At 41.3% G+C, this 24,796-nt stretch overlaps 1 protein-coding gene across 4 annotated transcripts in view; it reads left to right on the top strand.

Annotated features, from left to right (window-relative positions):
• LOC144014282 (adenylate cyclase type 6-like) overlaps positions 1 to 24,796 on the top strand; it is an 82,814-nt gene that overhangs the window by 28,833 nt on the left and 29,185 nt on the right. For all 4 annotated transcript variants that reach the window (XM_077514001.1, XM_077513998.1, XM_077513999.1 and 1 more), the window contains 4 exons: positions 12,231 to 12,380; positions 12,846 to 12,967; positions 15,098 to 15,209; positions 15,409 to 15,536. In XM_077514001.1, the coding sequence (XP_077370127.1) occupies positions 12,231 to 12,380; positions 12,846 to 12,967; positions 15,098 to 15,209; positions 15,409 to 15,536 (512 nt within the window). The remainder of the gene's footprint in view (positions 1 to 12,230; positions 12,381 to 12,845; positions 12,968 to 15,097; positions 15,210 to 15,408; positions 15,537 to 24,796) is intronic.

The raw sequence follows: 24,796 nt of genomic DNA, 5'->3' as shown, positions 1-24,796 counted from the left end.
GTTAATAAACAATAATCAGGGGGAAAATGCTTTTGTAATACACTTCAATGCAAAATTAAAATGAATATTGATTCTAAAAATATTCAATACTGACAGTACTACTCTCTATACCTGGGTTCACCAATTCCGATCCTCGAGGTCCGGAGTCCTGCAGGTTTTAGATGTTTCCGCCTACCATACCAGCACACCTAATACGAAAGATCAGGATGGTGATCAGGCATGCTGATGAGCTGATTATCAGGTGCGCTCATGGGCGGAAACACCTCAAACCTGCAGGACTCCGGACCTCGAGGGCCGGAAGTGGTGAACCTTCCTCTATACTGTATATTTTCACATTTTTGGTGTTTGTAACCTATCCCCCACGATAAACTGTATGTACTAGCATGAAGTGATGATGATGATGTGCAGATGTAGGCCTTTGCTCTTCTCAGCCCGAGCGTTTTGTGTTTGTGGCTCACATGAGACTAATTTTAGTTTGGTCTGAGCTGCGGCAAAAACAGCGCTGCGCTTCCACATGAGGCACGCCCACCCGGCCTCTACTACTTTTATTCTGTCCTTGGACAATTACACATTATGGGAAGCCTGCTATTAATCAGCTACCAAGTGGCATATTTGCACTCCATTCTGTTCAAGATGTGACGCTCGTTTTTGACTTTGGAAAACCTCCTTTTTAGGTGTGCTAACTGCTAAAATATTACTAGCGATGGTTGTAAATGACCCTGCTATTATTTTTGGCATTGCATTTTTGTACTCCAGAATTGTTTTGGTCCATTGTGCTATTGTAATGTACTTGATGCTTTTATTTTGAAGTAAACAGGAAATGGTGTCATAAATCGATAGGAAATGACATAAATAACCGACATACCGCCATTAGTAGTGTTGTCTTCCAAGGTCAAGGAAGACGTGTGTGCGCCAGAGAGAAAGAGAAAAGAAAACCAACAACTAAAGTTAAGGATTCACCGACCGATTCTTGGCTGAGAAGGGAACGAGGTTCGTATTAGTCATGTTTGTTGTTTAATTAACTATCGCTACACTTCACGTTGTTTGTGTGATTTGCTGCATGGTGGAACACTTTCGTTTTCATCCACTAGAGGGTGCTAACTTACATTGGTAAATAGACCAAACGCAATGGCTCAAGGTTCTGTTTTGTTTACTGAGAATTTGTATTTCTATGTGTATGTGAATACAATGTGCAGGCAGTGCATTATTATTATTATTATTCAGCCCAATGAATGCCATTTTGAGGGCCTCAAAATGCCTGAAATTTAATATGCTTTTTTTTTTTTTTTTTTTTTCCTTCAACATGACCCCACAACTCACTTGGCAGAGGCCCCTGAAAGTTAGGAGAAAAAATGAGGCCCCACAACACAAACAGTGCTGCACCTCTTGGGCGTTTTGCCTTGCTCAAAGGCACCAGAATAGCAAGAGTAGCCAGGTAGCATCAATCTCCCATATCTCCATTAGGGCCCGACCGATTATTGTCCGTCAAACATCGGCCAAAACAAATGGCCAACTGGGCCAAATGGCCGATTTATTTTCCCCTTAAAACTTAAACCTTCGTTATCGAAGAAAACCGAAGTTTCGGAAAGCTGTGAAAGTACCCTAAATGCACAATTTTGCTAGTGTAGTATTAGCAACTAGTTGTGAAAGTAAGCTGAATGCCAATAGGGTCGAGCTGCAGACGCTGGGCCAGTGGAGCTCCACAGGAAATACGTGACCGCTACCGAAAACATGCGACTTCGAGCAAATTATTTTTTAAAACAAATAACTTTAGAAATTAACTATTTAGTTAATTTGAACAAAACTGTATACAAAACATGTAGAAATTTGAATATAAACAGTGTATACAACATCAACAACAAACTTCATCGGAAACATGTTGCCTTTGAACGAAGCCTGACGTAAAGACGGTCTATTCGTGCGCGTACAATGCGGCGTTTTTATCACGTCCTTGACATTTAAGAAGAATTGATGTTCCATAATTAATCAATATAGGCTTGAACTGAAGTGAATCAAACCGGGAAAAATCAAATCAAACTGAACGCTTGTGAATTGAAATCAAATCGACTGAAGAAATTAAAATCGATGCCCAATCCTAACAAAAATGTGTAATACTGTACAGACAAACAAATTATGTTTAGACGTGACTGTCTATTTTGAAAGTGGTTTTGTAATGTTTCCCAATAGTCAAACATGTGAAAGAGATGTACCGGTATATGCAAGCAACGTCGTGCACTTTTCAGTTGCCGCTTGGTGAAGCTAAACAGGACAAATTTGATGAGCTCCATGTGGTTGTTATCATGTTTAACTTGGCCTGTGTCACTCTATCATCACATGAGTGAATAATCGATGACATTGCCGCACGTCCACTAGCAGCTTCTCACAGTCACTTTCCTCAAGAGTCTTTGCCAAACACACTTTATGATAAACTAAATATTTACGCTGCATATTTATACTTGCTAGACTCTATATTGGGTCCTCAATCTCAGCAGATCCGTGCAAAATATCCACACAGCGCGAATTTATTGACACTTCGGAAGAGCTATTAGTTGAACGACACGTTTATTATTGTGGTCATAGTTTTGCAGTGACAAAAAAAACTCTTGCTATTGATATTGTTCCTTTATTTAGCTAAACGAGAGGAGCAAAAGTGGAAATCTAAAAAAATAAAATGTCATGTTAGTACCTCTCAAAAGTGAGCATCATCTTTGACTAAGCAGAACTTCACTACAACTCCTCCTAGAGAATGCTTGTGTACCTAATAAAGTGACCAGTAAGTGTATCTATTGTGTACTGTATATATAAGAATCAAAGTAAAGCAATCAAATAAATGGAAAGCCTTACAGACGGAATGATTGCTTGAACAGCTTTTATGGTGCATGTAAAAGAGGATGCCCGGTGGCATAATGTGGTCTATGGCTGTGCAGATTTTTATTTGGGCCGGGTTTTGATTTGATTTGACACACCCACAACCCTAGTGAGGATAATGTAGACTGTGAAGCATCTCACTTAGTGTAAACACGTTTTAAATGACCAACGTTCCAACATTTTGTCCCAGTACCGTTGTTTGTTTGATCCTGCGCCTGCAAGAGACGCCAGAGACGGATTTCTCGTGTTTGCAAAGCACAACTCGGCTCTTTTTTCACTTCATTTGTTCTTCAAAAAATGCTTTGCGGCACCTTCGCAGTAGCCGCACCTTATAAGCCAATGTTTGGAAAGTGGTTGAGACAATAGTCTGAGAGTAGAAGGACTATTCTGGAGGTCCTCCAAATGGGATCTGAGGTCAAAAGTCTGCAGTGAGCCCTCGATTATTGCGCTGGGATATGTTCAGGGGCGGGCCTACCTGTGAAAATATGTGATACAGACAGGCATTATATATTAAAAAAAAAAAAAAAAAAAAGAAAAGGTTTGCTTTAGTTTTGCTCCTCTACTGCTTAAATTAGTTTGAACTATACTTACACTTGTGCTAAAAAAAAAAAAAAAGGAAAAATGTTTTACCTTGATTGCGCACTTCGATTAATTGTAGTTAGGAGTCTGAAAGCATTGGGAAAAGGGAAGTCAACCACCAATATGTTCCATGCATCCCCACTAGTCTAAATATGACATTGTGGTTAATATTGCATTAAAAAATAAAAATAATAATATGTTAGTGGAATATGAAATCCAGCCGTTTTTTTTTTGTTTTGTTTTGGGGGGTTTTTCCATCTCAGGAGGCGGCCATTTTGCCACTTGCTATCGACTAAGATGACATCAATGTTGCTCAGGTCCCAACCAATCACAGCATAGCTTCAGAAAACAGGTGAGCTGTGATTGGTTGTTGGCCTTCTGTGTTTACAAAAGATGTTTGCGTGCTAACAAAGCAAATTCAATGGAACAACAAACAACATGACACTTTTTTTGTGGTTGTTCTTCCATAAATGTAGTAACTGACAACTGTAACCATCTAATAGTTGAACCTGCGAACCCTATTATAGTAGACACCGATCAAATTTTATTTTATTTTATTTTATTTTTTTACAATATTATGTGACCCGCTCCGGCAAATGGGTCCGAATGTCGGCAGACTCAATATAGAGAGATGAGCGATATTAGACAGTTGGACATTTTTTGTCCATTTTGAGATTTATCCACAAATAGCTTCGTTGAGGTCTCTAGTTTCATTTCCAAGCAGCACAAAAGTAAAAAATGTATTTGAAGTGTATGAAAATGAGCAATTATTAGACAGTTTGCATCGTAACTAGGGAACGTGTTTTTAGCTTAGCTGCTAGCTAGCACGGATTCTTGCACAACTGTTTAGAAACAACCCGAATTTCCTAGCCTCAAACGTAATTCACAAATGATTTATATAAATGTTGTGAGGATATACGCGGATCTGCTAATGGATAGACATAGCAACCAAAAAAAAAAAAAAGCCAAAACACACCATTCAGCATGAAAGTGAACAGAACAGTCAGCCTACCTTGGAGCAGAAGCTATGTTGTCATCGGTCCGCATACTGGCGAATTGTAATCCAATATTCTCCGGGATTGCTTTCTTAATGAATCGATTTCTACTTTTAATTCAAATGACTACGTTCACATACACTAAACCATATCCAATGAGAGACGAACTCGGACGAGCAGCTGCAGGTACCCCCGCAGAGCAGACTGACCTGCCACTCGCTCTTTCACTTTCGAGCGAGTTGGGAATTAAAAGTTAGGACATGCGCCAGTGACTTGTATGAAATGTAGGCTATCCATCCATCCATTTTCTTGACCGCTTTTTCCTCACAAGGGTCGCGGGGGGTGCTGGCGCCTATCTCAGCTGGCTCTGGGCAGTAGGCTGGGGACACCCTGGACTGGTTGCCAGCCAATCGCAGGGCACACAGAGACGAACAACCATCCACACTCACAAGCACACCTAGGGACAATTCGGAGCACCCAATTAACCTGCCATGCATGTCTTTGGAATGTGGGAGGAGACCAGAGTACCCGGAGAAGACCCATGCCGGCACGGGGAGAACATGCAAACTCCACCCAGGAAGGCCGGAGCCTGGACTCGAACCAGAGTCCTCAGAACTGGGAGGCGGACGTGCTAACCACGCGACCAACGTGCCGCCGAAATGTAGGCTAATGTAATGTAATGTAATGTAAATACTAATGTGATCTTGTGATCGCTTGTCATTGTTGTCAAATTCATACGACACCGTTACACGCCGCTTCAGCGATACGTCACAAATAAGGTCTGCTTGCTCCGCAAATATCACTACACATTTTTTCACTTTATGCTCTTTTAAGTGGGATGACTTGAACATGAAAATAAACTATGAAATATAAAACTACAGTTACGAATGTAACTAACTTGAACATGAAAAATGGTCCTCTCAAAAGAGTCACAATGATACCCCGCTCCAAAATGCACACGGGCTATATTGACTTGTAAATACAATAGTCCCTCGTGTATTACTTGGGGTGAGGTGGTGGGACAAAACAAACAAACAAAAAAATGTTGAACGGCTAGATTTTTGCTTCATACCTCTTATTCCACAAATGTCATATTCATCAGAATGTCATGTTTAGACTAGTGAGGTCACATGGAACATGTTATTGTCAAGACTTCCACTAAACACTGAAATGGCAACACAAAAAACTCACAAATGACTGTAAGATGTGCAGCCAGACAAAATACTGTAGTAAATAAATGTATACAATAAGTTTTAAATTCAGGTCAGGGCTTTTGAGAAGGCCTTGACGGCGCACCAGCTGCATCGGATAATTGTCATCTGGAACATGAAAGACACATAAAGAAACATCTGCACAGTGTCACTGGACAATCATAATCATTGATTACAGGAAGAATCCAACTTGCCCTCACAGACTTCTTTCAAGAGACCCACATTCAATTTGCTGAGCAATGTAAGTACGGTATCTGGAAAGAGAAATTGACAGCAAGCAAAGATTTGAGGCAAGCCTGCAGGAAGGGGCAGTCTGTACTTTTTATGGAAGTGAAATTATTTGAATTTAGACAATAAACTGATGTTTGTATTTTATCAACAAGCATTGTTTATACAGGACAAACAACATATAACCAGTGCATCAGTTTGTGTGTCTGTCAACTGATTGGGCCTTGAGTGTATGGTGTCTTTGATTGTCTTGACTGTTTGAAAAAGTATGCTCAGTTTTTTTCCCTCTCTGCAAGATAAACATCCATTTGGGACTAAAAAGTATTCTAAACTCAACTGAACGGAATCATCACGGTGACAGCTACAAGCGTCTTGTAAACAAATCGGGCCATTGACTTTGGTTAAGCATGTTTGTAGTTAGCATGCGTGCTCAATATGTGCTGCCTTGTGTTACTGCCTTATAATTATTAATCAACAGATTTTCTCCATGATGTATCGTACAGCACTACTTTGTTGTTTCATCCGAACATCAAACCTTTTTGTTGACATTCTTGTGACCAGTAAGAGAAGATAGCGACCTCATGCGGTTTGTGGTTCACAAAGATGTCGTCATATTTGAGACCAGAGAGAAACCGCACTTTTAACTTGTTCAAACGCAACCACGTGCCACCTTTACAGAAACACTGTCAGTGACCTGAATGCAATTCCTGTTTTTTGAACTTGATATTTTTCTTCTTTTATTAACTGGCATAGTATGAAAGCGTATTTCTGCCACACCAGAACAAAAAAGTTCAATATCACGTTGTAATGAGATAAATTTCACATTTTAATGTGATAAATTTCTTATTTTAATGTGATGAATGGTCACATTAAAGTTGGCTAAATTATTATTATTATTAGTAGTAGTAGTAGTAGTAGTAGTATATTTAATGCTAAATTAACTAATTATTTCAACTGAAAAAAAATTACCTGTATGTGTTTTTTAAGATTAGATGTCATTACCGTAGGCTACATCTTTAAAGAGATACTTTACTTATTTAGCCATTTTTGGCAGCCAGAACTTAATATTTTGCCTATAATAAATTTGATATTTTCATTATTTTTCATGTACAATTAGTACTTTTAAAAACACATTTTGCAACTTGCTGTCAACTGAAAATGACATCACAATATGCTCAGGGCTCAGGTCACGACCAGTCAGCTTGTGAATGTCACATGACCAAACCTAGAAAACAGGTGAGCTGTGATTGGTCGTTACCTGAGCACATGATGTCATTTTCAGTCGAAAACAAGTGGCAAAATTATTATTATTTTTTTTTTTAAGTATTAATTGTACATGAAAAATAATAAAAATATCAAATTAATTTTGGACAAAATATTAACTTTTTATTTTATAATGGGCTACGTAAGTGAAGTATCCCTTTAAATCTGTCTGGTTTATGTTCCTCAATGTTTCTACTGTTCCTGCTTTTATAAATCCCCAATCAATCAACCATGATCTCACCCGTGGTTGACTTTACCTCTGTTTTGACATCATTTCCATGTTGTGTATTCCTCCATAAAGGTTGAAACTCCCACCGCTGTTGGGGAGGTGCAGATGGCCGTCTGTCACAGACAGGCTAGCTAACCTCGTTAGCACACTCCCGCCGTTCCGAGCCATCTGTTCGGGATCATGTTAGATCGGACAGACCTGGCTCGCTCAATGAATTATAAACACCAGTGGCCAAGTCCTAAGTGAGCGACTACTGACTTTGCTATGTAAATTCAATAGCACACTTATTACTGCTTGGCCAATAGTATCAAGAACACGTCCATTTTGTCTGTGGCCTGGTGGTACAATGGGGAGAAGGGAAAAATGTGAAGAGACCTGACAGAATACGCTAACTACCACAGACTTAGTGGCAATAGATTTTCCATCTTATTTTAAAACATCACAAATAGATGGACTTCAATGGAAAGGCCTTCTGTGTTTACAAAAGATGTTTCTGTGCGAACAAAGCAAATTCAATGGAACAACAAACAGCATGACATTTTTTTGTGGTTGTTCTCCAAAAAACTGTAGTAACTGACAACTGTAACCATCTAATAGTTAAAACTGCGAACCGTATTATAGTGGAAGTCTACCCCCCAAATTTTTTTTTGACAATAATATGTTCTGTGCAGCCCCACTAGTCTAAATATGGCATTCTGGTTAATATTGTGTTAGTGGAATATGAGTTAAGCAGCGAAAAACTGCCATTTTTATCCATATCAGGGGGCCATTTTGCTACTTGCTGTGGACTGAAAATGACATCAATGTTGCTCAGGTCTCAGGCAACAACACCAATCACAGTGCGGCTTCAGAAAACAGATGAGCTCTGATTGGTAGTTATGCCTGAGCAACTGTGATGTCATCTTAAGGTGACAGCAAGTGGCAATATGGCCGCCCCCCTGAGATGGATAAAAACGGCTGGATTTTCCTTTATAACTCATATTCCACAAATGTAAATTTAATCAGGATTTCATGTTTAGACTGTGAGGTGACATGTAACATATTATTGTCAAGAAATGTTTAAAGGGATACTTGACTCATTGAGCCATTTTCAGCAGTAAAAACTTAATATTTTGTCTAGAATTAATGTGGTCACTTCATTATTTTTCATGTACAATGAATACCTTTAAAAAGTAATTTTTGTACTTGATGTCAACTGATGACATCACCTGTGTTGAGGAAGAAGGTAACAACCAATCATGGCTCAGTTTACTGACCAAACCTAGATAACAGGTCAGCCATGATTGGTTGTTACCTACTTCCTCAGCACAGTTGATGTCATCATCAGTCGACAGCAAGTAGAAAAATTACTTTTTAAAGATATTCATTGTACAGTACTTGAAAAATAATGACGTTATCAAATTAATTCTGGACAAAATATGAACTTTTCACTGCTGAAAATTGCTCAATGAGTCAAGTATCACTTTAAGGTTGACTTCCACTTTAAAGCCAAGAAATGAGCAAGAATCTAGGTGCAGCGTAACAAGAGTAAAGCACTACAGAAAGTACATATAATGCATATAATGTGTGTCACTTGGAACGGTAGAAGTGATTGGAGACAAGGGTTCAACATTTAGTGGTCAGGAGAGAGAAGCCTCGAAATGCTCATGCTGTTGCTTTCTTGTGTTTGTTTGATCCCGCTGCTTAGGTTAGCTTAGGTTTTGGAATAAACAGTGAGATTAGCCAGCCGTCCGTCTTCTGGTCATGAAAGCTGTCACATGCTCTCGCTCTTGTTGTGGCAACAAGTGGCCATTTGTGTGTGTCTACAGTGTAAATATTCTCTCACAAACGGTTCCCAAGTTTTCTTTTCACAGCTTCATCCGGAAGTGTTTAACATCCATCTGGATTCCATTTCATTGGCATCTTTTTCAAGGGTGAATGTGCGTGCACAAGTCGCACCCTAAACCTCCTCCATCTGCTGTGATAAAAGCGAGTGCACGCAAGCGCACACACATACATACAAATATAGTTCGAATTTCAGAAGGAATGCTTGAAGTATACTCAAAATTAGGAGAGTATACTTCCAGTTGACTTTTCTTCTACTAATTGGAAGTATCCACTAAGTAAATGTTAAGTGTACTTGTTGAAAGTATACTGAAACATATACTAAAAGTTTACATAATAATTAGATTGTACTTGTACTTGTTGAAGTATACTCAAAATTAGGAGCGTATACTTCCAGTTAAAGATATAGTTCGGATATTTTGACACGAGTTCTGGTCCAGTGTTGCACGAGAAGAAAATAGTCCGGCGAGTTGGCTGGGGTCACCTAAATAAAGCGTTTTTCTTCAAAAATAATTTGTGTTCAAAAGAGTAATACATTTGCATCACAAACTCTCCTCTGAAAAAAAGTCAGACGCTATTACCGCCGGGCACTACTTTTCTGTTCGTTCGTATCACTGCGCGACGCCCTGTATGCAGGTGATAGACGCACACTAATCTACAAGTTGTTTGTCTTTTCGAAGGCGGAAGGCGTGACCATCAGCTGTCTGCAGTATCATTTAACCACACCCAATTACAAACGATGACAAAAAATGTTATAAAATGAAGCAAACACTTTTTTTTTCTTTTTTTTAATGAAGTGACTTTGTACTGGTACGTGTGCAAATGTTTGACCACTTATAATGAGATGTCATCCAGCTACATTTTCATGATGACTGATTGATTCTGATGAGGTCACTAAAGACACTTGGTGGTGATCTTGACCCTATTAAGAGAGATTGAAATTTGACCTGTGGCAAGTCCTTTTCTTATTATTATTCATGATATGATCTTCAGAGGAAACTGGAGGAAGCTCTGTGTTGTGGTCACGGGTCAAGTGACTTTCCCAGGCCAGAGTGTGTTTCTGAGCATGGAGGGGGACACTACTTACTGTGTGTGTTTGAGAGGGGAAGTCCGCAGCTCAAGGCTTTGTTTCTGATCTTCGGCTCAGCTAAGGGTGGACAAGTGAGGAGAAAACACAAAAGAGTTCCCCCGGGATTTTGTGAGGTTTCTTTTTATTTATTTATTTATTTTTTTTTTTTTTTGCAACATACAATTGTTTATTCTGAAAGGAGGCTCTGATGATTGGCCCAGTATAGGTAAAAGTTGCAGTGATTGGATAAAATGGCGCACTTGTGCATACGTAATTCACAGAGATTGGTTCAATTTGCGAGAATTGTTGCGATCGTCACATGGCCGATTCCTAAGGGGACCAACTAACAGATGTATGCCATCAAAACCACACACGCACGCACAGCACAGAAGAGGAATGCTTTTAAGGTTGATGACCCCCACAAGGCTAACGTGATTTTCAATCCATTTTAATTGCCCGCCATAGATAATGCTGTTGGTCACTCACGCACACACGCACACATACGCACGGCCTCAGTCATGCATTAAAACTGTTCTGCTTCAACAGCTCTCGCATTTTATCACTTGCCACCAAACTAAACGCATCCTCTCCCAATTTTCCATGAAAATTATTTCCATTGAAAGGAATGGAGACATTCTTTTCCAAATTCAACTCAATATTCTATTTTCCCCAACTTATTTCACCGCTTCAGGCCACGCAAACACCAACCTGTTCAACTCATTTGTGACATCTTGGGAACTATTTCTCATATTTCCTAAATTTTCACAATCCTCCTCCCACATTTTTTGACCAATTTGAACTTCAAAATATTCGGCTCCCTCAAGAACATTTTGGGGAATTATATCACATTCCCCAAATTTCCCCATTTTCACAAAAAAATAAAAAAAATAAAAATTAAGAGATATTCTTCACATTTTTTTAACCCTCCTTACACATTTTTCAACCGATTCAAACAATCCCAGCTTCAAATGTCAGCTCGTTCAAACTTGAAAACTGTTTTCCACATGTGAATAATTCTCTTATCCCCAAACGTCCACACTTCTCACAATAAAATACCCAAATAGTAGATATTTGGCATATTTACCTCCTCCTTCCACATTTTCAAAACATTTCAATTCTAAGTACATATTGGACATTATAAGAACTATTTATCACAGTCTCAAAATTCCCCCAATTTTACAGTAGAATTCCTGAATTATAAGAGATTTTGCATATTGTATTCCTTCTTCCACATTTCTAGACCTTTTTAAAAATTATAACAAGTTTCACATTTTACATTCAACAATTAATTCCACAGCATTTCAGTGCACCTTCAGCTTTTTAGCATTCATATACAGTTTCTACAGAATTGCATTCTCTAGTTATTGTTGTTATTATAAAGAGGAGTTTAAAGGCACACTTTTTTAATTTGGCATTTTTATTTTTTTTATTTTCATTTAACCAGGATAGTCCCGTTGAGATTAAAAAAAAAACTCTTTTTCAAGGGAGTCCTGGCCAAGAGCCAGCAAAACGGTTTACATTGCAATCACATACAAATTATATAAAACAGTTACAAGCATTACAGCATTTAAATGATCTTTTTAACTGATTTTATTTATTTTCTTAATTCCCAGTTCCTTTTTAATCATATTGTCTTTTACCTTTTGTGTTTGCTTTTTATTCTGTTTTCTTTTAGCTTTTAACTGATATTTTGTTGTCTTTTACTTATTTGCTCCAGTGTTTCCTGGGTGCCTTTCCTCACATGGTTTCTCTGTGCCCCACAATGTTTTGTTTTGTTTTTTTGTTGGGTTTTTTTTGGGTGGGGGGGTTCTTTTTATTGTATTATGGATGTTTTAATTGTTTAGCACCTTGAGTTGCATTTATTGGAAGGTGCTATATAAATAGTTTGATTGATTTGATTATTGTTGTTATTATTAATAATTATTATCATTTATTTATCCCATCCACTAATGACGTGTTTACAGATAAGTGCCAACATTGTCATCTTCCTGTGCACCAACATGATTGGGATCTGCACACACTACCCTGCTGAGGTCTCCCAAAGGCAAGCCTTCCAGGAGACCCGAGGATACATCCAGGCCAGAATTCACCTGCAGAGAGAAAACCAGCAGCAGGTACACAAACACACACGCACACACGCCTTGACATACAAAGTCGTGAAAACCAACCGTGTTTTTGTTTTTGGGCTGCAAATTGCTTCAGAGGTTGTTTTCAAATGATTGTAATGCTTGTGTGCTTGTGCCTGTGGGGACCGGGCTTCTATTTCCCACCGGAAAAAGTGGTCCCCATGGTGATTGCCATAGTTCAGGTGGTGGACCCCACCAGGATCCAAAAACACACACACGCACAAATGCGTGCAGAAGCGCAACATGTGCCATCTCATTTGTTTGTCTCAAGTTTCCATGGTCAACAATATGTTTAGGAACGTAACACGCATCGCCCAGCTCTTGACTAACACATTCCCACGCACACGCCAACGAGACAGCATGACTCATTGCACCTCCTTAACGTCGGAAACGTGACTACACACGGACTGCGCTCGCGCTCGCTGTTTTTGAATTTCTCTCGCACTCTCCCAGGAGCGCCTCCTACTGTCAGTGCTTCCCAGGCACGTCGCCATGGAGATGAAAGCGGACATCAATGCCAAGAAAGAAGATATGATGTTCCACAAGATTTACATCCAAAAACATGACAACGTTAGGTAAAGTCAACACACTCGTGCCTGAAACTCTTAAAATATCAGATGTTGCATATTACGAATGAATCACTAAAACTAAACGTCATTTTGTTATGCTGTTTTAGTGCCCAATGTTGAAGTAAACAATGGACAGGTCAAGAGTCAATATCAGGGCAGATATAGACAATTTTATGGCCAATTTTATTTTGTCTTCAATGAAGCTAACATGCTATGCTAGCATGTTTTTGGACCCACAAGAAAAACATCAGAAGGAAAGCAAATCCCACATGGGGGAGAAAAAAAAAAAAAAAGCAAAACATCTTTCGAATCATTTGATTTTTCAATCAGTGAAAAGAAAAACATCAATTAAATTGTTTTTTTTTTTTTTTAAAGGCCCATTATTTTACTTGAAGGCTTTGACGCAAGCCCTACTCTAAACTGTCCTATTCGCATTGAGCTGTGCATTTAAGGTTGCCGTGGCGATTGAAGGTAGGGAACAAAGAAATGAGGTTGCAGCCTGGTGTCCGTTTAGAGGTGACCCAAATACTATACTGTGGTGTCACACCACCTGTGACCCCATAATGGTGTAAATTTACAGACACACGATAGGAACCATATTCAAATCACCCAAGTGGGTGTTCGAAGTGGATCCTGAACTGTCATGGTTTGGGTTGGGTTTTGTTTTTTGTTTCTTTTGTTGGGGTTATAGTTTTGAGTTTGTCATGTTCCTTTACGTTTCTCTTTCTGGTTTCCGGTTTGTCCCCACCTACTCTCTCTTGTTAACCTTGTCCACCTGCGTGTCTTCCCTTCCCAGTGTATCTACCAATCAGCTTCCTCTGCCACTTGTATCTTGCCCAGCTGTGTCTAGTCATTGTCAATTAGTGTGTGTATTTAGTCACCTGTTTTCGGTTCAGTTCTTGTCGGTTCGTTGTTGTTATTTTCCTGCCTGAATTACTGCCATTTTCCTGTCCTGTGCTCTGCCCTGTTTTCCCTTGTTCATCTGCCCGGAGTTTATTTGTGTTTTGATCAGTTCCTTATTTGCCTCCTGTTTTTGTTTTATTAATAAAATCCCTCCTTAACTCCTCTGCCCTTGTGCCCTGCTTCGCTTGCATTTGGGTCATTCACCCCGCCAACACCTAATATGAACACCTCACCTTTGCTTTCCATTTTGTGAACTAAAGCGGTTTTCTTAAAGGTAAATAAAAAAACGTGCCATATAAAGGGGTTAAAACTACATTGTTTAAAAATAGTCGTTTCAATGTCATTTTATTTACTTTAACTCAGTGGAGCAAAACATCGGCCTCGTGTTTTGCAAGTAGGCATATTGGATTCTGACAGTATAATCACCGTGAGCAAAAATATCAAGGTATCACGGTTTAAAATAACTAATCTAAAATGACCTTTGTTTGAAATATTTGGGTCAATAAACAGTATTTTTCTATTGAACACAATCCATTTTATTTTTTAAACAAAAGATAGAATACAATATTTAATACAGAAGAAACATTTATCATGTCACGTTTAAATAAATAAATTTTTCTTAGTTAGTGTCCAATCACTGGAAAGCTATTTTTTAAACGGACCTGCGTGCTATTAATGTTGTCCTCAGGGCTAATTAGTACCCGCTGGCATTTTTTTATTATTTAATTTTTTAGGACAATGCACATTAATCAGAACAAATATGTACCTGTGTGTGCAGTGTATTATCTTGCTCCTTCCCTCCTCCTCCATTACGCACCCAGAAGGAGAAAAAACAGGTAATTGGAGGCTGTTAACTTCAAAGCTGCGGCTCGTTTACTCAACTCTGCAAACAGACAATCATATTGTGCCCTACTTAGACATCCCCTCAAAAAAAGAAAGTGTTCATTCCAGGTGGCGGCTAGTAATAACCACGTAACTGAAACCTTGAACACACGGTACGATGGCTATTTGCATGTTTGCTCCACACTTGTGAGTTTCGGGTTTCCAATCCGGGCTCCAGCCTGCTTGTGTGCAATTTGCATGTTCTCCCCATGCTCAAGTGGGCGGGCCTATATGTAGCCTGACTTTGACATATGTGCCTTGAAGTTGACTGGTGACCATCCAGCTGGATTGCCACGCTAGTGCTAGCCACGCTAATTGTTTCTGTGCGTGTGCTTATATATTCCCATGCAGCATCTTGTTTGCGGACATCGAGGGCTTCACCAGCCTGGCGTCTCAGTGCACGGCGCAGGAACTTGTCATGACGCTCAATGAGCTGTTTGCCCGTTTCGATAAGTTGGCATCGGTGAGCGCCCGCAACCGCATTCCGCAACACATCAGTTACACTATAATAAATCTGTCATTAGACTGTATTGGATTAGATACAATTTGCTGTTATTCCACATACCCACAAGTAAAAGGCAAGCCAAAGAGGATCTCCCAGTACATACAGTACAGTACCGGTAAGTAGTAATTAAAAATGCTTGAATGTCTTGGCTGCACAGGAGAATCACTGTCTACGCATCAAGATCCTGGGGGATTGCTACTACTGCGTGTCGGGGCTTCCTGAACCTCGGGCCGACCACGCCCACTGCTGCGTGGAGATGGGCGTGGACATGATTGAAGCCATCTCGTAAGTCCGTTGCAACGCCGTTTCCGTTCACTCCATTTAGGAAGCAATACAACTCCCTGTAAGTATAGTGTCATATGATTGATTTGCAATACCATTCACTCCAATTACAATCTGATACGATTCACATAATAGTTAATGTCACTACTCCAGTTCATGCCAGTTCTCATCAGGGTTATTATAGTTTTGGAATTTTTCATTTTAGTTAGATTTAATTTCATTTTGAATTTTGTTTTTTAAACAGATACTTGACTTATTGGACCGCCATAGAAGCGTTTATGCTAGGATAGGAACTACATTTCCCATCGCGATGTCACGCCGCCACCAGAGTGGCGGTTCATGCTTTTGTTTTTACAGTCATGTCCCTGTTTTTGAGTGCCCTTTTTTTTATCTCCCGTTTGGAGCTCTTTTTGTTCAGCCTTTTTTCCCTCCTTGCGAGGCGATTTGAGTTTCATTGGATTAAAGCTGCAGCTTTGTTGGCCAACTTACACTCTGCGTCTGAGTCCTACCTCCTCGCTTCGTGTCAGTACACTTCGGCCAGCATGGACCCAGCGGAGAAGTTGGTGGCTGCACTTCGGCAACAGGCTGTCCGCCTGTCGCACCTGGAGGAGGGCCAGCAAGCCATGGTCATCCGGATAGATGAACTTGCTGGACGGGTGCAGGAGCTGGTGAACCACCTGCAACACTCCTCGCCAACCGTCACGAAACCGGAAGCAGCTGAATACCCGATCCCGACTCCAGCCTTGACCGGGGCTGGAATGAGACTGGCCTCCCCGGAGCGATACTCGGGAGAACCAGGACATTGTCAGGCATTCCTGACCGAATGTGACATTCACTTCGAACTCTCACCACAGGCATTTCCCACAGACCGTTCCCGCGTGGCCTTCTTGATTTCCCACCTGACGGGACGAGCCAGAGACTGGGCCACCGCGGAATGGGCACGGCACTCCCCGATATGCTTAACCGCAGCCGGGTTTAGCAGGGCTCTCCGCCTCGTTTTCGATCCAACCAACATGGATCTAGAGAAGACGCGAGAACTCAGCCATCTCAGACAAGGGAGAGAATCGGTTAATGATTACGCCATCCGATTCCGTACACTAGCAGCCAAGAGTGGCTGGAACAACACAGCTCTCTTTGACCACTTTTTGAAGGGGCTCACAACCTCCATGCAGGAACTCTTGCTTCCAAGTGACTTACCCAGCGACCTGGACTCATTGATTTCGCTTGCCATCCGCACTGATCATCGGAGGCGGGAGCTCAAGCAGAGCAGCGGACTCCAAAAGATACCTGGTTCGGGACCCCTCCAGCATCCACTGGCAAGTGAGACTTCAAGATATGCATTTCCCCAGTCATCCACCGCAAGGGAGGTCAGTGGAAATGACGAGGAACCCATGCAGCTTGGTCGGACCCAGCTAACCATCGAGGAGCGACAGCGGCGCCGCCAAGAAGGCCGCTGCTACTACTGTGGTGAACTTGGTCATCTGGTGGGATCTTGCACCGTGAAGAGAGGTCCACCGGTGAGTTTCCCGTCACCCCGTCCTGCTAAGACTCAAAGAATCACACATGTCCGGATAAGCCACCATGCTATGACCATAGACCTGCCAGCCCTCATCGACTCCGGTTCCGACGAGAGCCTCATGGACTGGGGCCTCGTGAAACGGCTACGGGCCACCACCGAACCCCTTCCCCTAACCGTCCAGGCCAGAGCGCTTAATGGCAAGGAACTCTTTTGCATCACCCATATCACCGAACCCCTAGAAGTACGAATTGGACAACACATCGAAAACCTCCGTTTCCATGTAATCCAAGCTTCGACACCCACTTTGGTTCTGGGACACCCTTGGCTACGTCAACACAACCCCCGAATCGACTGGAACTCCGGAAACGTACTGGAATGGGGAATGGACTGTATGGATCACGTTTTGGAACAGTCATCAACCAGTGCATCCTCAGCCACGGTCAACCAGGTGACGCTTGAGCCTCTCGCTCCTGAACCTCGCCAGTCACCGTCTCAAGCCCCCGAGTCTCGCCGGGCGCATCTCCAAGACCCTGAGCCACACCAAGTCTCTGCATCATGTCATGCCAAGTCTCTGCATCAGGTCCCGCCAAGTCCCTGCATCACGCCGACCAAGCCAAAGCCGACCAAGCCAAAGCCGACCAAGCCAAAGCCGACCAAGCCAAAGCCGACCAAGCCAAAGCCGTCCATGCCAAAGCCGTCCATGCCAAAGCCGTCCACGCCAGGGCCGTCCACGCCAGGGCCGTCCACGCCAGGGCCGTCCACGCCAGGGCCGTCCACGCCAAAGCCGTCCACGCCAACGCCGTCCACGCCAGAGCCGGCCACGCCAAGCCTGCCACACCTGCCAAGCCCACCACGTTTTGCCAAGTCTGCCAAGCCTGTCACGCCAATTCTGCCACGTTTCGCCAGGTCTGCCAAGCCTGTCACGCCAATTCTGCCACGTTTGCCAAGCCTGCCGCGCCTCGTCAAATCTGCCAAGCCTACCACGCCAAGTCTGCCACGTCTGCCACGCCTCGCCAAGTCTGCCAAGTCTGCCAGGTCTACCAAGTCGAAACTATCCACGGGATCCCCTTGGTACTTTCCAAACCTGATCCGGCGCTAGGAAAAGGCCTTCGGAACGGTCCCGACGGGACTCTCGTCTGGCGTCATGGACGCCCTCCTGAACTGCCTTTTTGTCTGGGACGGATGGGTGGGTCGTGTTCCCTCCTCCGTGCCCCCTTCCGCCCGCCCTTGTTTTTGGACTCCTTGCTGAAAGGCCGTCAAGGGCCGGCCATTGAGGGGGGGGTACTGTCACGCCGCCACCAGAGTGGCGGTTCATGCTTTTGTTTTTACAGTCATGTCCCTGTTTTTGAGTGCCCTTTTTTGTATCTCCCGTTTGGAGCTCTTTTTGTTCAGCCTTTTTTCCCTCCTTGCGAGGCGATTTGAGTTTCATTGGATTAAAGCTGCAGCCTTGTTGGCCAACTTACACTCTGCGTCTGAGTCCTACCTCCTCGCTTCGTGTCACGCGAGATGCTGTGACTATCGCGTGACCGGTAGCGAGACTGGGAAAATCTAACATGGCGGCGCTCTGCTGCTAAAATAGAATTAGCTTTATATTTCTAATTAAACCCGAATTTAATGATTAGATAAATTCGATTTTTTTCTTTTCTAAGAAAGATCGGAAATATTATCCAGTGTGGACGACCTCGAACGTTTTATTGACGATTATTTTTATAGCTGCGCGATGGATGATCTGGCGGCTAGTCGGGATAATCCTTCGAAAAAAAAAAGGAAAAATGACTCGTCAACAGACACGGACGATTTAGCAACCGCCGACGTATCGGTGAGTATGCTGGATTCCATAAATAAAAAACTTGACGTCCTCTGTCTTATCCGCGAGGACGTCAAAGAATTAAAGGCAAGTTTGGAATTCGTTAGCCAACAGGTAAGCGATCTCCAATGCGATAACTCCGAGCTACGCTCCTCTCTCGTCGCTGTCACAGCCGAGTTGGAGACGATTAAAAAGGAAAATAAAATGCTAAAGGAAACGGTCTTAGATGTTCAATCCCGTAGTATGCGGGAAAATCTAATATTCTCAGGTATATCCGAAAATTCTCCAGATAATCCAGAGAGTGAGATAAAAAAATTCATGACATCATCGCTAAAGATCCCACAGGAGACGGTAAATAATATCTCTTTTCACCGTGTACACCGGCTCGGAGCTCGTAAGGGCAATAAGCCCCGTCCTATTATTGCTAAGTTCGAACATTTTAAACATAAAGAATTGGTAAAAAGTAAAGGACGGGAGCTCAAAGGGACATCTTTCGGGATGAATGATCAATTCCCAAGAGAGATAAACGAGCGGCGAAAAGTACTGTTTCCTATAATGAAACAAAATAGACAGGAGGGTAAACGGACTTCGATGGTCGTTGATAAATTATATATCGACGGCCAGCTATTCCGAAACCCAACCTCGACCCCTTGGCTGTTCTAACTGACAATTGGTAGAGCCGAGCATTGTGTGATTATTTGACGTATGTATATGTATATATATGTATATGTATATGTATGTATATATATATGTATGGATAATGGGTTACGAAATAGAATATGAATTTATATTATGCATAGGCTATATAGTAATAATAATAATAATAATATAAAAATATATTCTTAAAAAAAAAAAATTAATAATAATAATAATAATCTCGCTTAGGTCACCATTTACTGGTGTATTGTTATGTTGAATCCCCCACAGATTTCCTTCACACTCACTTCCCCCCACGTTTCTTCACTATTATACTTATCTACTTGCTATCTCTCTCTTTATATAAATTATATAAATTGCCTAATTACTCTTTTGCTATCCTACAATATGTTAATATTAATAAGCAGCTTATATAGATGTATACATAAGACTGAGTCTATATTGCTTGTATGCAGAAATTAGTTCTGGTCTCCTGGAATGTGTGTGGCGCTCGCTCCCAGGCAAAAAGAATAAAAATTTTAGACCATCTCTCAAAATTTAAGGCAGATATTTGTCTCCTACAAGAAACCCACTTACAAAAATCAGAAGAAAAATTATTTATAGATAAAAATCTTAGTCAAGTTTACTCTGCCTCCTATAATAGTAGACAAAGAGGTGTCTCTATACTTATACATAAGAATTTATTCTTTACTCTAAATAATATAGTAACAGATTTAGAGGGCCGATATATTATTATCCAGGTAACTATATTTAATAAAGTATATACAATTGGTAATTTATATGCCCCAAATAATGATGACCCTGATTTTTTCCATGAATTTTTCTCTCGGTTACTCGATTTAGCAACAAATTCTACTATTATTATTGGAGGTGATTTTAACACGGTCTTGAACCCGTTAATAGATCGTTCTAATAATACGATATATACAAGGCGATTACGATCCGCTAAAGTAATAGATGAATATATGGAGGATTTTGGCCTCAGCGATGGCTGGAGACTTCAAAACCCAACTAAGAAGGAATTTACTTTCTTCTCTGCTGTGCACCGATCATTCTCAAGAATTGATTTTTTCCTTACAAATAATTCTATTGTTGATAAAACTGCTATAAAAATACATTCTATAATTATAAGTGATCATGCACCAGTCTCCCTCACTCTACAAATTGACTCTACCTTTAAACCTCCCCCGATATGGCGTTTTAACATCTCATTACTGAAAGACGTAGAGTTTGATAAAATTATTAGAAGGGAGTGGGCAGATTTTTTGGAAATAAATGACTCTCCAAATATATCTCCATCTCTCTCTGGGAAGCAGGGAAAGCGGTAATTAGAGGGAAAATTATATCATATTCAACTTATAAAAAGAAACAGGATCAAAAATTAGAAAAATACCTGGAAGATAAAATTAAACAACTAACGGATGAATATGTATTAAACCCAAATAATCAAATATGGATAGAACTACAGAATATAAAAATACAGTTAGATAACATGTTATCTAAAAAGACAGAGTTTATAATACAACAGTTGAGATATAATAATTTTGAACATAATAATAAATCAGGTAAATTCCTGGCAAATCAACTTCAACGGAATCGGGAAAAATCTCTTATAACGGCTATTAAAGATATAAATGGTGAATGCACACAATCACCAGAAGAAATTAACCATATTTTTTATAACTATTATCGAAATCTATACACAGAAATTAATAGACCTAACCCTGAATATATTGAGGAATTCCTAAACAGCTTAAATATACCTCAGTTATCTATTGAACATAAAGATATTCTCGATACCCCGCTTACTATAGATGAGTTGTATCGTGCTTTAGACAGTATGCCTAATGGCAGAGCACCTGGTCCAGACGGCTTTCCGGCTATATTTTTTAAACATTTCTGGTTAATGTTTGCTCCATTATTTCTAAGAGTAGTAACTGAAATTAAAAGTAAAGGTGATATACGTCAAGATATGAATATAGCAGCAATTAAACTTTTATTAAAGCCAGAAAAAGACCCTACCCTCCCGTCAAGTTACCGACCGATATCACTAATTAATACCGATATTAAAATTATCGCTAAGGCCTTGGCATCTCGATTAGAGACGGTAATCTCGACAATTATTCATAGTGATCAAACAGGTTTTATTAAAGGTCGTCATTCTACTAATAATATTAGGAGACTCTTTAACTTGATTAGTATGTCACAGCGGTATGATAAAAAGGCAGTTGTTATTTCGCTGGATGCAGAAAAAGCATTCGATAAAGTTAACTGGTCCTTCCTCTTTGCTGTCTTAAATAAATTCGGCTTCGGGGAGTCATTCATTCAATGGGTCTCAATATTATATGATTCTCCTAAAGCTACAGTTACTACTAATGGGATTACATCACAGAGTTTTACTTTACAAAGGGGAACAAGACAAGGGTGCCCAATTTCTCCTTTATTATTTGCTATATTTATTGAGCCGCTTGCATTAGCTATACGTCAGGATAGACGGATCCAAGGAATCCACTCCGGGACAATAGAACATAAAATTAATCTATATGCCGATGATATATTACTCTATTTAGAAGAACCTGCTATCTCGCTAGGGGAAGCATTTAAATTAATAACTAAATTCTCTCACTTATCAGATTACTCTATTAACTGGACAAAATCAACATTATTACCTATTACAGAAAATTCATGGAATCCTACAAGTCAGGATCCACTCTACTCCTTTCCTACAGGTAATTTAAAATACTTAGGTGTTAAAATTTCACCTAAGTTAACTGAATTAACTTCTTTAAATTTTTCACCATTATTGGATAGTATCCGTAGTGACCTGGAGCGCTGGAATAATCTTCCGATCTCTTTAATAGGACGGATAGCTACTATAAAAATGAAAGTTTTACCAAAGATTAATTATTTATTTTCAATGATTCCATTTAAACCTACGTCTAACTGGTTCCAATCGCTGGACTCTGCTATCATAAAATTCTATTGGAATAAAAAAAAAGCCAAAATTAGTCTATCTACTCTTCAGGAAAGTAAATCTAAAGGAGCTTTAGAGGCACCAAACTTTATGTACTATTATTTAGCTAATCAACTACAATATCTTGTGCTATGGACACAACCCAACAGAGATACTAACTGTTGGTTGGAATTGGAGCAGAAGGATTGTAATAATCTTAGACTGTCAGATTTACTCTTTATTACAAAATCAATAAGACGACATAATTGTTTTAAAAACCCAATGATAGCCGCCACCCTGACTGCCTGGTGGAAGGCATTAGAAATTACAAACTCCCAATTGGCGCCCTGTGGGCTCTCTCCCATTTGGCATAACCCCGACTTTCAACTTAATAATCAGTCGCTCCATTTAAGCCTATGGGAGCAGAAAGGAATTACACACCTTCATCATCTTTTCTCAGATAATAAGTTTATATCGTATACAAACTTGGTCCAGAAATATGAAATAAAAAAGGGAAATTTCTTACATTATCTGCAAGTTAAAAATATGGTTAAGAAACAAATCCCAACACTTCAGGATACGCTCCAACTGCCTGTCTTAGCTAAAGATATTATAAAGCTTTCTCCAACAACAATAAAGAAAATATCAAAAATATATAAGTTATTTTTATACACAAATAAAACGTATTTACCGACTTTAAAATGGGAAAAAGACTTGTCTATAGTTCCGGAACCAGACTTTTGGACCCAAATCTGTGAAAATGTATTTAAAATGACCAAACAGACAAATTTGCAACTTATCCAATATAAGATACTTCATAGAACATATATTACACAATATATGATGAAAAAAATGGGACTCTCTGACTCCGACATTTGTCTCCAGTGCTCACAAAACACTGCCGATACTTATCTTCATGCTTTATGGTCATGTACTCCAGTGCTGCATTTCTGGACTAAAATCTTGGAAAAGCTCACTGATATATTAAACTGTAGGCTTCCTTTATCTCCAAGATTGTGTTTACTAGGTGACTTAACAATAACTGAGCTACCATGTAAACAATCTCAATCTATATTTATAGCCCTTACTATTGCTAAAAAAATAATCCTTGTCAATTGGAAAAATAAACAATCTCTAAATATCGACCACTGGTTAAACTTACTAATAAATTATATCTCAATGGAAAAAATCTCTGCCTTAAATAAAAATCAAGTATCAAGATTTAAACAAATATGGTCTATGTACATAGAATATTTTAATCTCAATTTGGCAACTTAATCCTGCCAAGATTCTGCCTGTTAACGAGAGCCACCACATCGTTACAACTTCTGTTTTCGCTGCTTCTGTATTTGGTATTTTGTATCTGATTGTTTTTATTTTTATATAGTCAGGAACCTAGTTGCTGCTAGTGGGCTCGAGCATACCACACTATACGACACTATACTCAATAACTCCTTAAGATCTATTTCTAGTGGGCACTAAGCATCAACACTTGGTGTTACTGCATGCTAATTAGTCAATTTTCTTGACGCCGTCCCCTGTGGTCGGGCGGGGGTGGTTCTGACCCCCCCCCCCCGTTGTCTGCTCGGTGGCGGTTGCGTCTTGGCCGCTCCCTGGGCCCCCTGTGGGGTGCGGTGTTGGGGTGCTTCCCCTGGTGCCCGGGGCGGTGCCGTCCCGGCGCGGTCCGCTGCTCCGTGCCCGGCGGCGCGGTTCGGGGTGGGTGGGCCTCCGGTGTGCCCCGTGGTTCCCTCTCCCCTCCCCCTTCCTCCCCCCCGTCGCCTCTCCCTCCTCGCCTCCTCCCGCCCATCCTCCTCTGCCTCCCGGTCCCTTTTCCCTTGTCGCCCTCCCTCCTACCCCCCCCCCCCCCCCCCCCCCCCGCCTCCTGCCCTGCAGCCGCCCTTTCGCCTTCTTGTCGTCTTCTCCCCGCTTCGCCCCCCCCCCCCCCCTCCCTGTCTGCCCTGCGGCCCCTCCCCCTCCCTCTCCCTGGGCCTGGGGCTCCCTCCCCGGCCCAGGCGTCGGGCTCCGGGGGCCGGGCGAGGGTCTGGGGCCTGCCCCACTCCGGTATAACTCCTGGCGCCCCGGGCGGGCTCCGGTGGCCGGTGGGCTGTCCGGTAGCCCTGCTGCGCTGGCTGTCCGCCCATTGTGGTGCCGGGTGGATGAGGTGGGGGGCGGGTGGGGGTGGGGGTGCTGGGGGGCGGGCGTGCCACCTACACCCGCCGGGTTGGGTGAGGCCCCGCTGGTCGCTCCTCTTACTCACTTCACTAGCTTGCACTATACACTTTGTAAATATACACATAGGGCACACAACACATTTCTTGGTGGGGTGG

Source organism: Festucalex cinctus, chromosome 2, assembly GCF_051991245.1.
Source record: "Festucalex cinctus isolate MCC-2025b chromosome 2, RoL_Fcin_1.0, whole genome shotgun sequence".
Classification (NCBI taxonomy): domain Eukaryota; kingdom Metazoa; phylum Chordata; class Actinopteri; order Syngnathiformes; family Syngnathidae; genus Festucalex; species Festucalex cinctus.
The sequence above is the reverse complement of the archived record's forward strand: the minus strand, read 5'-3'. Positions and strand labels throughout refer to the sequence as shown.